Raw genomic sequence first — 21,902 nt, forward strand, 5'->3', positions numbered from 1 at the left:
GAAAAACCAGGTAATCTCATGCAAAAGAATAAAATTGAATCCTGACTTTACAGTATACACAAAAATTAGCTCAAAATAGAATGAAGATCTAAATGTAAGTCCTAAAACTCTAAAATGTCTAGAAAAAAATATAAAGGAAAAGCTTCATGACATTGGCTTCGGGAATGATTTCTCAGATATGAGACCAAAAACATAGGCAACAAGAGAAAGCACAGGTAAATTGAATTTTATCAAAATTAAAAACTTTTGGGTATCAAAGGATACTTTCAAGAGAGTGAAATAACAGCCCACAGAATGACAAAATATTTGTAAATCCTACATCTGATAAGTGATTAATATTCAGAATATATAAAGAACTCTTACAAGTTAACAATGAAAAACCAAACAACTGGATTCATAAGTTAACAAAAGACCTGAATAAACATTTTTGCAAGGAATATATACAAATAGTCAATAAACACATGAAAAGATGCTCAATAGTCACTAATCTTTAGGAAAATGCACCTCAAAATCACAATGAGATAGCACTCTCATTCATTAGATGGCTATTATTAAAAAAGTAAACAAAATAACAAGTGATGTTAAAGACGTGAAGGAACTAGAACCTTCATGAATTATTGGTGAAATATCAAATGCTACAGCCTCTGTGGAAAAGTTTGGTGTTTCCTCTAAAAGGTAAACACAGAATGATCATATGATTCAGTAATTCCATTCCTAGGTTATATCCAAAGAATTGAAATCAGCGACTCAAACAAATACTTGTACATCAATGATCATGGTAGTATTATTTACATTAGCCAAAAGGTGAAAAAATAACCCAAATGTACATCAACAGAAGAACTGATAGAACAAAATGTGGCAAATACATATAATGGAATATTATTCGCAGTAAAAAGGAATAAAGCTCTGATACATGCTCCAATATGGATAAGCCTTTAAGACATTATGCTAAGTGAAATAAGCCAGATAGGAAAGGACAAACAGTGTATGATTCCGTTTATATTAGATACTTTCAAAAGACAAATTTGGAGAGGCAGAAAGTGGGAGAGAGGTTACCAGGAGGGACAGAGTCCAGTTGGAATGATGAAAAAGTTCTGGAGCAGATAGTGATGACGGTTGCACAGCGATGTGAATGTATTTAATGCCACTGAATTGCAAGCGTAAAAATGGTAAATTACATGTTATGTATATTTACCACAATAAAAAAGTAATACATCTTCCTTTATTTCACCAACATAGGCATTAGAACATCATAATTAGCCTAATAGAATTTCATTAACAAATCAGTCACACTCTATATTAAAAGCATCTAATTTTCCAAACCAAAAATGTGCAGCTATAAAATCCCTTGTCAATTAATTGCTAATTAAAGAAAAAGAACTACTACAGCAATATAAGGGAAAACACAAACCACAGTTTGTTCGCTTTTAAAAAGTGACTATCACTTTTTTCCCCCAAACTACTAAGCTCAAACAAACCATGCTAAAATTTACTAAGAATAAATCAAGCAAACAATTTTTTTTTCAGAAGTGGAATATGCTGCTGTTCCTTCCAGTGTATCTTTTCTCCTCCAAATTTTTCACTTGGAAATAAATTGTGCTAACACTTGACATTATTAAGCTTTAAGGAACCATACTCTGTCTTCAGAATGGCTAATAGAAAAATATGTTACTTGTCAAATTATTTGTTTAAAACTGTAGAAGGGTGCACCTGGGTGACTCGGTCGGTCAAGCAACCGACTTCAGCTCAGGTCATGATCTCATGGCTGGTGAGTTAGAACCCCACATCCGGCTCTGCTGACAGCTCAGAATCTGGAGCCTGATTGAGATTCTGTGTCTCCCTCTCTCTCTGTCCCTCCCCCGCTCATGCTCTGTCTCTCTCTCTCCTTCAAAAACAAACATTTAAAAACATGTAGAAATAATTTAAAAATATTTAACATGCAGTATCTTTTTTTTAATTTAATTTATTTATTTTTGAGAGGGAAAAAGGGGCAGAGAGAGAAAGAATCCCAAGCAGGCTCAGTCAGCACGGTCAGTGCAGAGCCTGACACGGGGCATGAGCTCACAAACCATGAGATCATGACCTGAGCTGAAATCAACAGTCCAACGCTTAACAAACTGAGCCGCCCAGGTGCCCCAATATGCAGCATCTTTAAAATACTGTGTTAAAATTGCTGTTTTAGATCTCACTAGGGTCAAAATCATTCAGTTTGTTGACAGATTTAATCTTTAACCAAGGGCACAAGGACAAATGTACATAATTAGTTTTCTAAATGTTTGTGCAGAGTAAAATTTAATTTGCTCTTTGTGGTATCCTACTACAAACCTCACCTAAAAATATAATGGAATCTAGTTTGTGCTGTTCCAAATGATAAAACATTAAACCAATCTTCAATCGATGATTATTGGTATGTAACTGCAGAGTTGGTATTTTTGGCATGGGTAAACCTCATTTAACTAAATGAACCTATAATTAGGCTTCCTGGGAGAAGCAGTGAAACTAAAGGCAAATTTCTGTATCATCTCATGTCTCCTAATATTTCATTTTAGAACAGAGAACTGTTTTCTGTTACCATTACAGTACATTTGCATGATGTCTGATATACAGGATCAGCTGTTGGATTTGATGCTGCCATCACTGTTTCTATTTTCGATCTGTGAATGTGGTTATTTCTGTCACTTCACAGAAATAGTCTAATTAAAAAAAGATGCCTAAGTTCACAAATGGTCCATTTCTAATAGATCCGTAATGAAATATAATTTCTATACTAAAAGCATTTAAGATGCTATATACTATAAATTCTGGTGGAACTGGAAGAAATAATATGGTTCACATGCTGGAGAAACAGGAAAACGAGCATAAGTCTCAGATTCTAACCTCTTTATAGGTGCATGTCTGAGTAGATGCCTTAGCCATCATTACTGCGTATCACTTCCGTCACCAGCTTGTCTCACTATTATATTACAGCACATAGCTTCCCACTCAACAGAAATATGAAGAAGAAGCTGCCATCCAATCGTCACACCTCAAACTTGGGGTCGCCCAGTGAATACCTTTTGAAAACTCAGGAACCAACAACACTTCAGAATGTTCATGTGATGAATGTACAGTCCTCCCATTTTTCTAGATCCAGGATGGTGAAGAAATTTCATGCAGAGAACCTGCTTAGAGTCCTGCTTGATGAGAGGGGATCTGAGGCTAATTCTGGATCAAATGGGAAAGAAGACCAAATATGTCTATCACTGCCTTGTAGTGATGGCATGTGTGATGCACACTGGCTAACTCCAATCTAGATATTCTAAAGGTATCCTTGCATTACATTAAATAGCAAAGAACAGGGTATCAGGACCACATTTGTGATGCCTCTACAGAACTGATTTACCTAAGCTATATTTAAACATTAAAACTTTAGCAGAGAGAGGAGCCAAGATGGTGGGACAGCATGGGAGTTTTTTGTGTCTCGCATCTATGAAATACAGCCAGATCAACACTAAACCATCCTGCATACCTAGAAAACAAATGAGGATTAACAAAACAATCTTCACAACCTGAACCACAGAACTCAGCAGGTACACACTGCAGAGAGGTGAGGTGGGGGAGAGAGAAGCCACAGAGGGCAGGGAGCTGTTTTTGCTTGTGGAGAGAGGATGGAGATGTAGGGAGAGTACAGGAAAAGCACCCTCCCCAAAAGCAGCTGGGAGAGAAAGTGGAAAAGTGGAAACAGCTGCAGGGACTGAAATAAAAAGGGAGAAAGGAGAAGGTTTAAATTCCATTAAGACTCTATAAACAGGGGAAGTGCAGAGTCTGAAACTCCACAGCTCGATACCTGGCAGTTCTCTGGTGAGAAGGGCAAATCCCCAAGAGCACGGTGAAGCCTGGGGGGTCCCTCGGGCCACAAGGGGAGAGGCAGTTCCTCTGCTGGGAGCATATGTGGTAGAGGTTGTGCCCCACCACAGGCAAAGGCCCCAGTGGACCCCAGAGAATAATCACATTAGCTGGTGTTGGAACAAGGTCATTAAGGGTGAAGCCTAGTGCTAGATTTGTGTTGAAATTTACCATAATCCCTGAAATGCTGCTGCTACACGATCACATGAACTTTTCCTGGGGTGGGCTGGCACCAAGGCACAGTCTCTGGGCATCAGCAGCAACATGGTGCCACAAACATTCCTGGGTGCGACTGGAACCCAGCCATTGCTTGGTGAGACCCTCATGCAGAGAGGCAGAATGGGACAAAGCCGCAGTCCCTCAGAAGTGAGGGGTTGGAAACACAGCTGCGTGTGATATAAAACTCAGGAAGGAGGTGCCACCTGGCAACCTGACAGCTTGATCACAGACAGTGTAAAAGCAGGAAGTGGACAGAAGCCAGAGACAAAGGACCAGCGTGTGATTGCTGATCCAGGAGAACAGAGTTCCAATACTTGAGACTGGGTGGCTGGGTGACACCACTTTCACCCCTACCGCGAATGCGCATACACACCTACCAGCACCGCAACAATCTACCCCAGTAAACTAAGCAGTGCCATCTAGTGGAGAACAGAGCCATTACACTAAGCCCCACCCAACTGGGCCAACCTTGCTCTCAGGAACACCACAAGTCTCCCTGCCTGCTTAGTTTACGGACTATAAAGTGCTTCATAGTTTGAATCTTAGAGGAAAATGATGTAATTTCACTCGTATTTCACTCTGCTCACTGGTCCACATATTCAATTTTTTTTTTCTTTTCTTTTTCTTGACTACAGAAAGAGAAAAAATTATTTTTATTCTCAATTTTTATTAAAAATGTTTTACTTAAAAAATGTTTCTCTTTAATTTTTTCTTTTTTACATTTTTATAAATTTTTCAAATTCTATTTTACTTCCATCATTTCATTTTGTTTTATTTCATTGTGATCATTTTTTCAAATTTTCAAATATTTTCCTTTTTTTTCCCATTTTTTTCTCTAACTTATCAAGCCCCTTTCAACACCGAGACCAAAACACACCTAGGATCTAGCATCATATATTTGATTTGTGTGTGTGTGTGTGTGTTGTTTTTAATTTTTTAATTTTAATTTTTTTTAATTAAAAAAATTTTTTTACCTAATTCATTCCTTTTCTTCCTTCAAAATGACAAAAGGAAAGAATTCACCCCAAAAGGAAGAGCAGGAAGAAATGACAGCCAGGGACTTAATCAACACAGATACAAGCAAGATGTCTGAACCAGAATTTACACTCACGATAATAAGAATACTAGCTGGAGTCAAAAATAGATTAGAATCCCTTCTGTGGAGATAAGAAGTAAAAGCTAGTCAGGGTGAAATAAAAAAATGCTATCACTGAGCTGCAATCACGGATGCATGCCATGCCAGCAAGAATGGATGAGGAAGAGCAGTGAATCAGCGATATAGAGGATAAACTTATAGAGAAAAATGAAGCAGAAAGAAAGAGGGAGACTAAGGCAAAAGAGCAAGATTTAAGAGTTATGTGAGCAAATCATAGCAGAAAACTTTCCTAACCTGGGGCAAGATACAGACATCAAAATCCAGGAACCACAGAGAACTCCCATTAGATTCAACAAAACTGACCATCAACAAGGCATATCACAGTCAAACTCACAAAATACTCAGGCAAGGAAAGAATCATGAGAGCAGCAAGGGAAAAAATCCTTTACCTACAAGGGAAGACAGATCAGATTTGCAGCAGACCTATCCATAGAAACTGGACAGGCAAGAAAAGAGGGGCAGGATATATTCAATGTGCTGAATCAGAAAAATATGCAGCCAAGAATTCTTTATCCAGCAAGTCTGTCATTCAAAGTAGAAGGAGAGATTAAAAGTTTCCCAAACAAAAATTAAAGGAGTTTGTGACCGCTAAACCAGCCCTGCAAGAAATTTTAAAGGAGATTCTCTGAGGGAAGGAAAGGTAGATAGATAGATAGATAGATAGATAGATAGATAGATAGATACCAAAGCAAAAAAGACTAGAAAGGACCAGAGAACACCAGAAACTCCAACTCTACAAGCATCACAATGGCAATAAATTAATATCTTTCATTACTCACTCTAAACGTCAATGGAGTAAATCATCCATTCAAAAGACATAGGGGAACAGAATGGATAAGAAAACAAGATCTATCTATATGCTGTTTATAAGAGACCCACTTTAGACCTAAAGACACTTGCAGATTGAAAGTAAGGGGATGGAGAACCATCTATCATACTAATTTTCAACAATAGAAAGCCAGAGTAGCCATACTTACATCAGACAATCTAGACTTTAAAATAAAGACTGTAACAAGGGATGAAGAAGGGCTTTATATTATAATTAAGAGGTATATCCACCAAGAAGACCTAACAATTGTAAACATTTATGCTCCAAATCTGATAGCACACAAATATATAAATCAATTAATCATAAAGATAAAGAAACTCATTGAAAATAATACCATAATAGTAGGGGACTTTAAAACCCCACTTACAGCATGGACAGATCATCTAATCAGAAAATCAACAAGAAAACAATGGCTCTGAACAACACACTGGACAAGACGGACTTAACAGATACATTCAGAACATTTCTAAAGCAGTGGAACATACATTCTTCTCCAGTGCACATGGAACATTCTCCAGAATAGATCACATACTGGGACACAAACCAGCCCTCAACAAGTACAAAAAGATCAAGATCATACCGTGCATATTTTCAGATCACAACACTATGAAACTCAAAATCAATGCAAGAAAAAATGTGGAAAGGTAACAAATACTTGGAGACTAAAGAACATCCTACTAAAGAATGAACGGGCTAACCAAGAAGTTAAAGAGGAAATTAAAAAGTACATGGAAGCCAATGAAAATGATAACACCACAGCCCAAAACCTCTGGGACACAGCAAAGGCGGTCATAGGAGGAAAGTCTATAGCAATCCAGGTCTTCCTAAAGAAGGAGGAAAGATCTCAGATCCACAACCTAACCTTACACCTTAAAGAGCTGGAAAAATAACAGCAAAAAAAGCCCCAAACCAGCAGAAGACCGGAAATAATGAAGATTAGAGCAGAAATCAATGCTATTGAAACCAAACAAAACAGAACAGATCAATGAAACCAGAAGTTGGTTCTTTGAAACAATTAACAAAACTAATAAATCACTAGCCAGTTTGATGAATAAGAAAAAGGAAAGGACTCAAAAAAAGAAATCAAGAATGAAAGAGGAGAGATCACAACCAACACAGCTGAAATAAAAACAATAATAAGAGAATATTATGAGCAATAATATGCCAATATAATGGGCAATCCAGAAGAAAGGGACAAATTCCTAGAAACATTTAAACTACCAAAGCTGAAACAAGAAGAAATAGAAAATTTGAACAGACCCATAACCAGTAAAGAAATCGAATTAGTAATCAAAAATCTGTCAAGAAACAAGAGTCCAGGACCAGCTGGCTTTCCATGGGAATTCTACCAAACATTAAGAAAGAGTTAACACCTATTCTCTTGAAGCTGTCCCAAAAACTAGAAACGGAAGGAAAACTTCCAAACTCTTTCTATGAAGCCAGCATTACCTTGATTCCAAAACCAAAGACCCCACTAAAAAGGAGAACTATAGACCAATTTCCCTGATGAACAAGGTATTAGCCAACCGGATCCAACAATACATTAAAAAAATTATTCACCATGACCAAGTGGGATTTATACCTGGGATTCAGGGCTGGCTCAATATCCACAAAACAATCCATGTGATTCATCACATTAATAAAAGAAAGGACAAGAACCACATGATCCTCTCAATAGATGCAGAGAAAACATTTGACAAAATACAGCATCCTTTTTTGATATAAAGCCACAAGAAAGTAGGGAGAGAAGGATCATACCTCAAGATCATAAAAGCCATCTGTGAAAGACCCAATGCTAATATCATCCTCAATCGGGAAAAACTGAGAGCTTTCCCCCTACGGTTAGGAACAAGACAGGGATGTCCACTGTCATCACTGTTACTCAACACAGTATTGGAAGTCTTAGCCTCAGCAATCAGACAATACAAAGAAATACAAGGCATCCATATTGGCCAGGAGGAGGTCAAACTTTCACTCTTCACAGATGACATGATACTATATATGGAAAACCCAAAAGATTCCACCAAAAAACTGCTAGAACTGACCCATGAATTCAGCAAAGCTGCAGGATATAAAATCAATGCACAGAAATCGGTTGCATTCCCATACACCAACAATGAAGCAGCAGAAATAGAAATCAAGGACTCGATCCCATTTACAATTGCACCAAAAACCATAAATACCTAGGAATAAATCTAACCAAAGAGGTGAAAAATCTATACACTGAAAACTATAGAAAGCTTATGAAAGAAATTGAAGAAGACACAAAAAAATGGAAAAAGATTCCATGTTCCTGGATAGGAAGAACAAATATTGTTGACATGTCAATACTACCCAAAGCGATCTACATATTCAATTTCAAACAACATCAGCATTCTTCACAGAGCTAGAACAATCCTAAAATTTGTATGGAACCAGAAAAGACCCTGAATAGCCAAAGCAACCTTGAAAAAGAAAACCAAAACAGGAGGCATCACAATCCCAGACTTCAAGCTGTATTACAAAGCTGTAATCATCAAGGCAGTATGGTACTAGCACAAAACCAGACGCTCAGATCAATGGAACAGAATAGAGAACCCAGAAGTGGACCCACAAACATATGGACAACTAATCTTTGACAAAGCAGGAAAGAATAAATATCCAATGAAATAAAGACAATCTCTTGAGCAAGTGGTTCTGGGAAAACTGGACAGCGACATGCAGAAAAATGAACCTGAACCTGTGTGTATACATACACACACACACACACACACACACACACACACACACACACACACAATGGAGTTTTACTCAGCAATCAAAAACAGTGAAATCTTGCAATTTGCAACTACATGAATGGAACTATTACGCTAAGCGAAATTAGTCAGAGAGGGACAAATATCATATGACTTCACTCATATGAGGACTTTAAGACACAGAATAGATGAACACAAGGGAAGGGAAGTAAAAATATATAAAAACAGGGAGGGGGATAAAACATAAGAGACTCTTAAATATGGAGAACAAACAGAGGGTTACTGAAGGAGTTTTGTGGGGGGGATGGGCTAAATGTGTAAGGGGCATTAAGGAATCTATTCCTGAAATCATTGTTGCACTATATGCTAACTAACTTAAATTTATTTATTAAAAATAAATAAATAAATAAACTTTAGCACAATATCAGGAAAATTAACAAATAAAGCTATGAAAATTATTATATTTATTTTCTGTAAGGATGTTTATCATTCAATACATTTAACAATATTTTCTATTTAAGAATCCACAGGAAAAATATCTCTGAAGACTTAATGATAGGCATATTCAAATTTCATCTGAGTGACTGGTCAGTTTTTATCTTATGAACCCTAACTTGCTTTTTTTCTCCTATTTTCACTGTTGCTAGAAAACCCCAGAAAGTTTTCTCTAGCAACAGGCTAAAAACAGTATACCTGCCCTCATGGAATCATTCCATATCTTAACCCCACCCTTGACTTCAACTAATTTTTTTCTACCCTTTTTTCGCTGAGCCTCAATCTATTAATACTTTTAATCTTCTAGAAATTTTTGTTATGGGTGCTGGTGTAAGACAAAATATAAATACATACCTACCTCACCCTAATGGGTTACTTTGGGCAACTGACAATCTCCTAGAGGCTGGGTTTTCTTTTCTATGAAAAGAGGGGTTACTTCATTCTAGTTCTCATATTTTGTCATCTTTCTAAATAAAAACCAGGAAATTAGTAACAAATTGATTTACATGACCAGCTTTTAAACTGTTACCATTGCAATAATACAACAGGGAGCATACATTCCATGACTTCATAATTGATAGTCTCTCAAGATTTCTGTAACTTTCTCATTTCTAAGGTAGAGGTTGGAACCTTCCTAGAAAGGTCAATGATATAGATAAATATAAATAGTAAATAGCTATAGTTTACTTGTACACTTAACATCTGAAAAAAAAAACAAAAAGCCACATATAAATAAATGCATAGTAAACACTTTTTAAAGATAATTATCTATATAGAAATACCTGTGCAATTGCACGTGCATATGTGAATTGGCACTTGTGGAGCTTGGGTATTCAAAACATTTTTTTTTTAACTGAGACCAATTAAGTGAAACTATCCTGCCTACAGTTTAGTATTCCTTCCATTCCTTCACAGTGAAGAGTTGGCCAAAATAAGAGAATCTGTGTTTTGTTCATTTCAGCTATATCTGGACAATCTATTAGGATTAGTATAAGATGATCATTTACAATTATAAAGACAGTTTAAAAGAATTTATTGCCTGGAATCCCACTGTTACATCAAATAGGCATGGCTATATTTTTAAACACCTTATCTTTTAAGCTATTTTAAATGTCATACTTAGCCCCTAACATTGGAAGGAAACAGATTATTAATTTCACAAAGAGGTCTAAAATAATATAATAAATAATATGTATAATAAATATAATAAAATAATATAATAACAAAAGACAAATGTCTAGTAAGGTACTCTATATAAATTATCTCATTAAATCTTCAAAAGTATCCTGTGAGGCAATTAATAAACTCCTTCAAAAATTTTTATAATAGGGGCGCTTGGGTGGCTCAGTTAGTTGAGCATCTGACTTCAGCTCAGGTCATGATCTTGCAGTCTGTGAGTTTGAGCCCCACATTGGGCTCTGTTCTGACAGCTCAGAGCTTGAAGCCTACTTCAGATTCTGTATCTCTCTCTCTCTCTCTCTCTCTCTCTCTCTCTGCCCCTTCCCCACTCATGCTTTATCTCTTTCTGAAAAATAAATAAATATTAAAATTAATTAAAAAAATTTATAATAGCTTTATTGAGATATAAATCCTTTTACAGTGTACAAGCCAGTGGTTTGTAGTATACTGACAGATTTGTGAAAGTATCACCATAATCTACTGGACCAAAAAGAAAGAAAAGAAACCCTGAACACCTTAGCAGTAACACCCCATTCTACCCTCCTTGTATCTCTTGACAACCATTGGCTTACTTCTTGTCTCTACCAATTTGCCTATTCTGGACCTTTCACATGAATGTAATCATGCGATATATGATCTTTCATGACTGTTTTCTTTCACTTAGCATGTTTTCAAGATTCATCCATGTTGTAGTGTATCAGTACTTCACTCCTTTTTATTGACAAAAAAGTTTGCCATTTTATGGATATACCACATTTTATTTATTCATCCATCAACGGATGAACAGTTGGGTTGTTTCCATTTTTTGGCTATTATGAATATGCTGCTATCAACACTTGTGTGAACATTTTTGTGTATACAAAGGTTTTATTTTTGTTATTAGTTTCAGCTGTACAATATAATGATTCAACAGTTCTATATTCTTCTCAATGCTCATCAAGGTTAAATGTACTCTTAATCCTCTTTATCTATTCCACTCAGGTACCTCCCTTCTGGAAACCACGAGGTTGTTCTGTGCGTGTACACACACACACACACACACACACACGCACGCACACACCACATCTTCTTTATCTATTCATCTCCAGATGGACACTTAAGTTGCTTCCATATCTTTGCTATTGTAAATAATGCTTCAATAAACATAAAGGTGCATGTATTTTTTTGAATTACTGTTTTTGTTTTTTGGGGGTAAATATCCAGTAGTGAAATTACTGGATCATAATGATAATTCTATTTTTAATATTTTTGAGGAACATCAATACTGTTTTCTACAGAGGCTGTACCAGCTTGCATTCCCACCAATAGTTCATGAGGTATTCTTTTTTCTCCACATCCTTGCCACTGCTTGTTATTTCTTGTGTTTTTGATTTTAGTCATTTTAGACATATGTTTTCAATTCTCCTGGGTATACACCTAGGAGTGGAATTATTGGCATATCATAACTCTATGTTTAATTTTTTAAGGGACCAGTACACTGTTTATATTCCCAATAGCAATGAATGAGAGTTTCAATTTCTCCACATCCTAAACAACACTTGTTATTGTCTTTTTTATTTTTATCTCTGCTAGCATGTGCTATAGGCTTGATTAGAATTTTCCTAATAACTAATGTTATTGAGCATTTTCATATGCTTATTGGCCATTTGCGTATCTTCTTTGGAGAAATTTCTATTCAGATCACTTGGTCCATTTTTGAATACTGTTGTCCTTTTATTATTTATATGTTCTGAGTACTAGTATAGTCTGTAAATATTTTCTGCTACTCTAGGGGTTGTCTTTTTACCTTTTTGATGATGTCCTTTGATGCACAAAAGTTTTCAATTTTGATGAAGTCCAATTTATTTATTTTTTCCTTTTGTCATGTATATACTTTTGATGCTGTATCTAAGAAACCTTGCCTTACCCAGAATCATGAAGATTTATGCCTATGTTTTCTTCTAAAAAATGTTTCTTAGTTTTGGGCCTTATATTTAGGTGTATAACCCATTTTAAATTATTTTTGTATTTGGTATATTAACCCCCAATTTTTAAGTTTATTTAGTTATTTTGAGAGAGAGAGAAAGAGAGAGAGAGAGAGAACAAGTGGGAGAGGGGCAGAGACAGAGGGAGAAAGAGAGAATCCCAAGCAAGCTCCATGCTCTCAGTGTGGAGCCTGATACGGGGCTTGAATTCACAAACCCGTGAGATCATAACCTGAACCGAAACCAAGAGTTGGACGCTTAACTGACTGAGCCACCCAGGCGCCCCAACCCCAATTTTATAGAGGAAGAAACTAGTTGAAGTGAGGCTAAGCAATTTTCCCAAAGTATAATGGCATTCAAGGGGCTGGACAGGATTCAAGTACGAGCAATGTTACTCTAGAGACTGCACACTCACCCACAATATTATGCTACTTCTACACTGCACACAATGTCTTTCTCTTTTGTCAAAATAGATATAAATTTTTAGATTATAAGTTGTTTATTCTTTATAGTATCAGTGGGTAGGCAATGCAATGGGAAACTTGTAAGAGAGGCATCAGTATTACTTCAAATACTGATTACTTCAAGTAATGATCAGTTTTCTGCTTTATGCAAAAAAAATGCTGTAAAGACACAAGAGAACTTTAAAAAGCAAAGCCAATATCTACATGTTATAAACATGCCATCTTTACACTGGAAATGGTTTACTGCTTTCACAATTCTCTTCCTTTTGGTAACTGAAATCAGAAGAGAAAAGTTCACCAAATGTTTCCTTTCTTCAGTATACTAGATCTGCATTCACTGACTATATTAACCTATATCATTTCCTAAAAATATTCCCCCTTCTCTTATGTCACATTCTGTGAAAACTGATTCCTCAAAAAGTGACCATCCTAAAACTAGATAACATCTAATTTATTTACTACAACTAGTTTGTAGCTATAGAAATTTCACTAAATGATACACGAAGATATCTATTCTCATGAAAACCTTATCAAGTGGCATTTCATATGACGACCCAGAGAAGTTTGAAAGGTTAGTAACTTTGGAAATGTTAAGTAACATTAACATAGATCAAGACATTGGTCCATCAAGAACTATCTCAGTGCTCAACATCGCTCCTCATCAGGGAAATACAAATTAAAACCACACTCAGATATCACCTCACGCCAGTCAGAGTGGCCAAAATGAACAAATCAGGAGACTATAGATGCTGGAGAGGATGTGGAGAAATGGGAACCCTCTTGCATTGTTGGTGGGAATGCAAACTGGTGCAGCCACTCTGGAAAACAGTGTGGAGGGTCCTCAAAAAATTTAAAATAGACCTACCCTATGACCCAGCAATAGCACTGCTAGGAATTTACCCAAGGGATACAGGAGTACTGATGCATAGGGGCACTTGTACCCCAATGTTTAGAGCAGCACTCTCAACAATAGCCAAATTTGTGGAAAAAGCCTAAATGTCCATCAACTGATCAATGGATAAAGAAATTGTGGTTTATATACACAATGGAGTACTACGTGGTGATGAGAAAGAATGAAATATGGCCCTTTGTAGCAACGTGGATGGAAGTGGAGAGTGTGATGCTAAGTGAAATAAGCCATACAGAGAAAGACAGATACCATATGTTTTCACTCTTATGTGGATCCTGAGAAACTTAACAGAAACCCATGGGGGAGGGGAAGGAAAAAAAATGTGGTTAGAGTGGGAGAGAGCCAAAGCATAAGAGACTCTCAAAAACGGAGAACAAAGTGAGGGTTGATGGGGGGATGGGAGGGAGGGAAGGGTATGTGATGGGCATTGAAGACGGCATCTTTTGGGATGAGCACTGGGTGTTGTATGGAAACCAATTTGACAATAAATTTCATGTATTAAAAAAAAGAACTATCTCAGATTTCTTAATATCCAATATAATATTCTACCCATTATATATCATTAACTCCATTTAGCACAGCAATCATTAATGATTATAATCAATCAAAATTTGTAAAGAACTGTTATCCCCTGTGCAAATGAATTATACTACATAGAAAGATTTCAGAGTAGTTTATTAGATAGACCTTTTAATTCTACCTGCTCTGCCAGGGATAGGTTTTTTAAAAAACGGATTGTTATCTAGGTAACAGTGGTTAGATATTTCTCAACTCCACTTGCCTGCTTCTTTATTACATATACACTTTAACACATATTTTGTTGCAAAAGAAAAACAAGTATTGGTTAAATGAAGAGCATTTTGCCCATTTGCACTTTCTGGCTAACTTAAAGCCTGATTTTAATTTGTGTTGTATGCTTCTGTTAATGAAACTGTCTATTTAAAATAACTATTAAAGTCTATAACATTAACATAATGGACACATTCTCCTAGAATCTCAATAGAGGGTTTTCTTTTATTATGTTAACTTGAGGCCTTGTAATAGATGCCATTCACAGAGAGTTGTTTTATTTTTTTATTTTTTATTTAAAAAATTTTTTTTAAATTTTTTTTTAACGTTTATTTATTTTTGAGACAGAGAGAGAGCATGAACAGGGGAGGGTCAGAGAAAGAGGGAGACACAGAATCTGAAACAGGCTCCAGGTTCTGAGCTGTCAGCACAGAGCCCGACGTGGGGCTCGAATCCACAGACTGTGAGATCATGACCTGAGCCGAAGTTGGTCGCTCAACCGACTGAGCCACCCAGGCGCCCCGAGAGTTGTTTTATTTTTAAAATTTCTAATGGGAACACTTTATGCTTCCAGTAAGCTTGGTTATCTAAACCAATCTGTATAACTTTGCTAACACGAAGGGGTCATTTGAATTTGGAAAAGCTGGAAACTTTAGACTTTGTGGGTTTTTTTTCTCCCAATACAACAAATAAGTTTCTGAAAGAAACAGAACCACAAATTCTGACAACAACACTGGCTACATATAATTCATTGGGTGACCAACTGAAGACAATTTCCCAGAAATGTTTACCCTGGACATTTTAGCATTTCCTTCACCCCTGACTAAGAAGCATACAAATGTTTATACTATTCTTTGATTTCTCAGAACAGAACCAAAGGGCAGCCTCGCTCAAAAGTCATATAAGCCCCTTGTAGGATAATGTGCTCAAAAATAGTCGTCCATTTGCCAATGGTTAAGAGAAATAAAAATGAAATATAACAAATACCAAAAAGCTTTCTATATATGAAAAAATTAACAATACATTGGCTACTAGCAAAATAAGTTCTTCTAGAAGCCAAAGAGATAGAAAAGAGAGTTCTTCAAGGCAATAAAGTACTGAGGCTCCACACTAAATTGGGGGAAGCATTCTGTAGAAGAAAATGTTATAATAAGGTTCCATATTTTTAAACCCTACTTCTCTTAGGAAGTTAAAGAATGTAATGTTCATACTCTGGTCTAATTATATGGGAATAGGAAGACTTCTGCCAAACAGAGAGGCAACTGGGGCTTGGAAAAACTCAATTTGTTTGAAAACAGAAGTGGTCACTTTGTAATAAAAAGGAAGTACATAACCAGGGTACCTGGGTTTACCTTTGCTTTGCGAAAGTGGTAGACCACGAGCATGCTAACGAAGTCGAGCAGCATACACAGGGCTTGGAAGGAGATGATAGCAAGTCGCAAATACTTATCCTCCTGGACAAAGCAAGGGCTGTCATCAGCACAGTAGGGGCAGCCCTCTCTGCAGGGTAGGCAGACATGGGCTTCTTCTGACACATCTTTTGCACTTCCTGCCAAAGGGTGATCCGGATCCCTTCCTGAAAGTTCCAAATAAAACCACAGTGTCATTGCACCTCTGAGATAGGTGAGATTGAGTACACAAAACACATCCTCACCTCTCCATTCCTTATCCCTTTTATTAAAGATTTTTAGCAAGCTTCTTGCTAGGGGAGAGAGTTACTTTGCTTTTAGACTCAAACAAAATTTTTTTTATCACTTTGATTTAAAAATGTCATTCAGAGTAACTGAGAAAAATTAGCAAAAGTGTAACTAAAATTCCTCAAAGGCAAAGAAGAGTTTTCTGTTATATCATTATCTACCAATCACCAAATGATACTTCCTATGGCACAAATCATATTCCATAAGTATTTGTTAAAGAATTAACCAGAAGGAAGGAGAAGAAAGTTCTCTCTTTCCTGTACCAAGTCATACCCAACACTTTTGGAACTTCTTGACCTAGATGGCACAGAATCCAAAATGAGGCTTTGATTGCTCCTTAATTCAGCAGGGATCTCATCTACTAAGTTCATTAGGTCTAAATTGGATAAAATGGCACTTAACCGACAGTTGTTCAGTGTGCAATTGCCTAATGATGGTGCATCCTTTGCCCAGAGTATAATCCATACTTACAGGCTATCATGTAATTTTCCACTTTGTCTACTCATAGGACATTTCTCCACTATTAACTAACCGCCACTATTGACCCTCCCTTTACTTTTAGATTCTTATTCTCAGTTATCAAACTTAATTTAGCTCTGAAGCTCAATAGGTAAAGATTTTAATTGTTGAGTTGAGTTTAACATTGACAAATATCCAATTAATAACATAAACTAAAAAAAAATATTTCCAACTCCGAACTCAATATGAAAGACATTAGGGAATATATACCCGGTTTAGTATATAATATAGCCACCCAGTTTAGTGTATAACACAACCACCCTGTTCAGTATGTAACACAACCTTGATAGATTGAGGAATCTGAGAAAGAGGTTGTTCTGATTAAAACAGCATTTTAATAATATAAAGTTTAATAGAAAGTCTTTATAACTTTCAACTCTTGTTGAAGAAGGTTCATATTCTTTCTAAAATGTATTTGTCTGCTTTCCTTCCTTAATATATAAAATAGAAAAAACATAATTGAGTATTTCTTGATAATTCAGTATACAATGCTGTTTAAGAGTGACTATTCTGCTACACGGTGAAAAGTATATGAAGTCAGGTATCCAGAAGATATGGTTCCCATTCCTAGGCAGCTCTGAGAGATTAGGCAACTCACTTGACCACTTTGGGTCTTGGTTTACTTATGTACAAAATGTGAATTGCTATGGGGATTAAATGAGTTAATGTATATAAATCAGAGTGCCTATTTTAACTTCTTCAAATATTGAAGATGCAAAGAGGAAGTAGAAATTGTTGGTGCCTTAAAGAAAATTACTATTGTTCAAAGACAAGAAAGTTAGAAGCTTCGAAGAGCTGAGGTAAGGAGGAAGTAAATGGGAATGATAATCTCCATTTTAGAGAAGCTAACTTTGAGGTCCAACTCATTGTCCAAGAGTAATACACAACAAGAAGTGAACAATAATATAAGACTGGGGTGTGGGAGAAGGATCAGAATCAGAGAAAGAACCTACAGAGAGGTCTGGGAGTGGATAAGACAATAATTAGGTAATGTAAAGAGGGAGAACAGATATGTGCAAATTTTTACAATTTCATAAAAGAAAACATTTATTGGAACACACTGGAATGTGATCAAAGATGATGACTGAGGAAAGGCTATGAGGCAAAATGACTGTTTTATCCTTCGTTGACCTTTAAGATGGTGGTTCCCAAGGAACAATAAAGACTGGAACTAGGTTGTTGGGGCTTAAGGAATAAATATGTGATAAAATAGAATATTATTTCAATAAATGCTCCTTTGAATGAAAAAAAGCCAGAAAAGTTCATAGTTAACAGGAATAATGATGAAGTAAAAAAAAAGGATTTTGGTTTTGTGTTTTGTTTTCTTCTATTACAGGTAAGTTCTGTAAAAGGAGGCACTGGAAAGACTGGTAAGAATAGGATGGGAGGATTGGATGTAATCAAAAGCACAGTTGGAGAAATTAACTGTAAGAATAACTGATGGCTTTTCTCATCAGCAAAGGAAAGAAGTAGAGATGGATTAAAGATTTTTTTATTTTTATTTCTTTATAGAGAGGAGAATCAGTTGAAAACTGTTCTGAAATACAGACCAAAGAAAATGTGGAAGTCAATTGTGTAGTCTTATACCTGTGAACAACTCAGGTAGAATAGGTGTTGAGAAAGAAGAAAGCTGGTCTTGAGGATGAACACATGAAAGATTCGAGCAGCACTATTATACGAGACGACTACTTGGATCACTTCGCAGAAAAAGAATCCATTTAGAGTAAGATGGTATGATTTACTAGGAGATCTAGTCAAACCAGTTTTTTTCTTATTTTCTACAATTACCAGTAGCACAGAAACTACTGCAGAGACAGAGCAGTTAAGGAGAGAGAATAAAGAAAGGATTGTGACAGGGGCACCTGGGTGGCTCAGTCGGTTAAGCGGCTGACTTCAGCTCAGGTCATGATCTCGCGGTCCGTGGGTTCGAGCCCCGCGTCTGGCTCTGTGCTGACAGCTCAGAGCCTGGAGCCTGTTTCGGATTCTGTGTCTCCCTCTCTCTGACCCTCCCCCATTCATGCTTTGTCTCTCTCTGTCTCAAAAATAAATAAATGTTTTAAAAAAAAAAAAAGGATTGTGACAGTGGCATTTTAGGGAAGGAGGAAAAGCCAATACAAAGCTGTGTGATGGACCTACAGACTTCACTCCTTCAGGGTGGCTGGTGCTCAATCCTCCAGAGACCTCCTGAGTCTGAGTCAATCTAAGGGATGAAAGAGGAAAACATTTCTTCATCATTGATCTTAATTGATCAAGGGTAGCCTTCAGAGTCATCAACTCCTGTACATTTTTGGTTGTGCACTCATAACTTTGGAGCAGATTCCTGCATCTTGTGCCATGACTCTAGTGATGCCCTAGAGTAGAACAGAAACCTAAAAGTGTGGTATGAAGTTCCAAGCTGAGGCAAAATATAATACAACTGTATTTATGCAAAGCTCTTCAAGGCTTTCAGGAAACAGAGCAATGACTGGAGTAAGAGGTAGGGCCAAGTGGCATTTGAAGGTATTAAAAACAGGTATATAATATAGATAAAAACTTAAGGAATGATAGGGCACACATATCAAAAGCTACAAAGTACAAAAGTGTAGGATACTAAGAAAACAATAAATTAACTCTGAGTGCAAACTGGATAGTCACGTGAATGAAGCCAGAAAGGGTTATTGTACTGAAATAAGATAAAGTTGTCAAAGATTCAGATGGTCTGATGATGGTGACAAAAATGTCAGGACTGCTAATGACAAATTTGGAAGACAGAGGTCAGGATTCCCCCTTCTGACCAAAATGGGAAAATATGGATGGAATTTACCTTCATATCAGAAACAATAAAAAGAATAGACAAAATATTAAAGTTATGGTTTTATAGACTGGACATCTGGTAACAAGGGACAGTAATTCCTAACAAGTGCAAATGCCCTTCAATAAACCAAACTCTATAAATAGAATCACAACAAAAATTAAATTAGTAAAAAAAGAAAGTATCTATGGAAAGTCTTTATTTTGTGAAATAGCCCTTCTTAATCCAGTCTTTGCTTATTGCTTTAGCTAAACAGGCAGAAATTTTCTCATTTAAGTTTAAGAAGCTCTCAGCTGTCTATCAGCCAAGAAGTGTGTACTATTTACTTTCTATACATATTAAACTTGAAACTTCACCCATATCTAATGGCATAATTCTCCCAGATGGTATGAGATATAGCATCTGAATTACTCAAATAAGAAAAATACAATTGACCCTGAACAACATCGGTTTGAACCTCATGGTCCACTTATGTATGGATTTTTTTCAATAAATATATTGGAAAATTTTGGGAGAATGTTGACAATTTGAAAAAACTTGCAGATAAAAAAAAACTTGCAGATAAACTGTATAGCCTAGACATATTGACAAATTAAAGAAAAAGTTGCATATGTAATGAATGCATAAATATATGTAGACGCCAGTCTATTTGAACATTTACTATCATAAAATATACACAAATATGTTATAAAATTTAATATTTAGGGTGCTTGGGTGGTTCAGTCAGTTAAGCATCCAACTTCGGCTCAGGCCATGATCTCACGGTCCATGAGTTTGCGTCCTGTGCTGGGCTCTGTGCTGACAGCTCAGAGCCTGGAGCCTTCTTCAGATTCTCTGTCTGCCTCTCTCTCTGCTCCTCCCCCACTCTCGCTCTGTCTCTCTCTCTCTCAAAAATAAACATTTAAAGAAATTTAAATTTTTTTTAACATTTATCAAAATGTGCATATATTTACAGACAACACATGAAACCATCCCACAGTTGAGAGAAATGTAAACAAATGTAAAGATGCAGTATTAAATCATAAGTGCTTAAAATTAACTGCAGTAATAATTTTGTAGCCACCTCCTGATGCTATTGTGATGAGCTCAAGCATTGCCAGTATCTTCCTAAAACCCCAACTGTTGCTAATCATCTCTGCATGAGCATTTTGTCTCTCCAGTAAATTGTGTAGCACATAAAAAGTGACCTTTCAGGGCTCTCACGTATTTTTTTACCTGTGTTTAGGGCAATACTGTAAACCTTGAATAACACCATGAGACTCATACAGAGTGCCACTAGTGATGCTAGAAGTGCCCACAATAAATTTCATATTAAAAAAATAAAAAAATAAAATAAAATAAAATCTTAAAAAAAAAGAAGTGCCCACAAGAAGCAGAGAAAAGTCATGACGTTACAAGAAAAAGTTGAGTTGCTTGATATGCACCGTAGATTGAAGTCTGCAGCTGCAGTTGCCTGCCATTTCAAGAAAAAGAATCCAGAGTAAAGACAATTGAAAAAAAAGAAAGAAAGAAAAAAGGAAGGAAGGAAGGAAGGAAGGAAGGAAGGAAGGAAGGAAGGAAGGAAGAGAAAAAGGAATTTGTGAAAATGTTGTTGCAGCTATGCCAGCAGGCACATCCTAAAATACATTTCAATCTCATATTGAAAATGCAGCTTTTATGTGGGTGCAGGATTGCTATAAGAAAAGTATACCTATGGACTCTAATATGTTTTGAAAAAAAAGTGAAGTCATTAAAGCAAAAGGAAGGTGAGGGATCTAAAGCTGGAGAACTTAATGTCAGCAAAGGATGGTTTGAGAATTTTAGAAAGAGGTTTGGCTTAAAAATGTCAAGATAACAGGAGAAACAGCTTTTGCCAATTAAAAGTAGTAGATGAATTCTCAGATGCCTTTAAGAAAACCATCGAGGAGAAAGGATATCTGCCTGAACAGGTTTTTAATGCAGATGAAAATGCCCTGTTCTGGGGTGGAGGGTTAGGGTGGTTTGGGAAATGCCACAAGAGATGTTTATTAATAAGGAATAGAAGTAAGCACCAGGATTTAAGGCAGAAAAGGATAGGCTAACTCTGCTCTTCTGTGCAAATGCAGTCAGGTTTATGATCAGGACTGCCCTTATCTATACAGCTCCTTGTAGGGAAAAGATAAACACCAGCTGCCAGTCTTTTGGTTGTACAGGAAGGCCTAAACAACAAGAACCCTTTTCTTTGGATTGGTTCCATTGATGCTTTGTTCTTGAAGTTAGGAAGTTCTTTTCCAGGAAGGTACTGCCTTTTA

General features: G+C 36.4%; 1 protein-coding gene across 1 annotated transcript in view; it reads right to left on the reverse strand.

The window, feature by feature from the left end:
• The window catches only part of GPR158 (G protein-coupled receptor 158), a 436,580-nt gene that overhangs the window by 183,920 nt on the left and 230,758 nt on the right, over positions 1 to 21,902 (reverse strand). Inside the window, 1 exon segment of the mRNA XM_025930720.2 lies at positions 15,978 to 16,201. Coding sequence (XP_025786505.2) covers positions 15,978 to 16,201 — 224 coding nt within the window.

This window comes from Puma concolor, chromosome B4 (assembly GCF_028749965.1).
Source record: "Puma concolor isolate L17-30 chromosome B4, mPumCon1.1.hap2, whole genome shotgun sequence".
Lineage (NCBI taxonomy): Eukaryota > Metazoa > Chordata > Mammalia > Carnivora > Felidae > Puma > Puma concolor.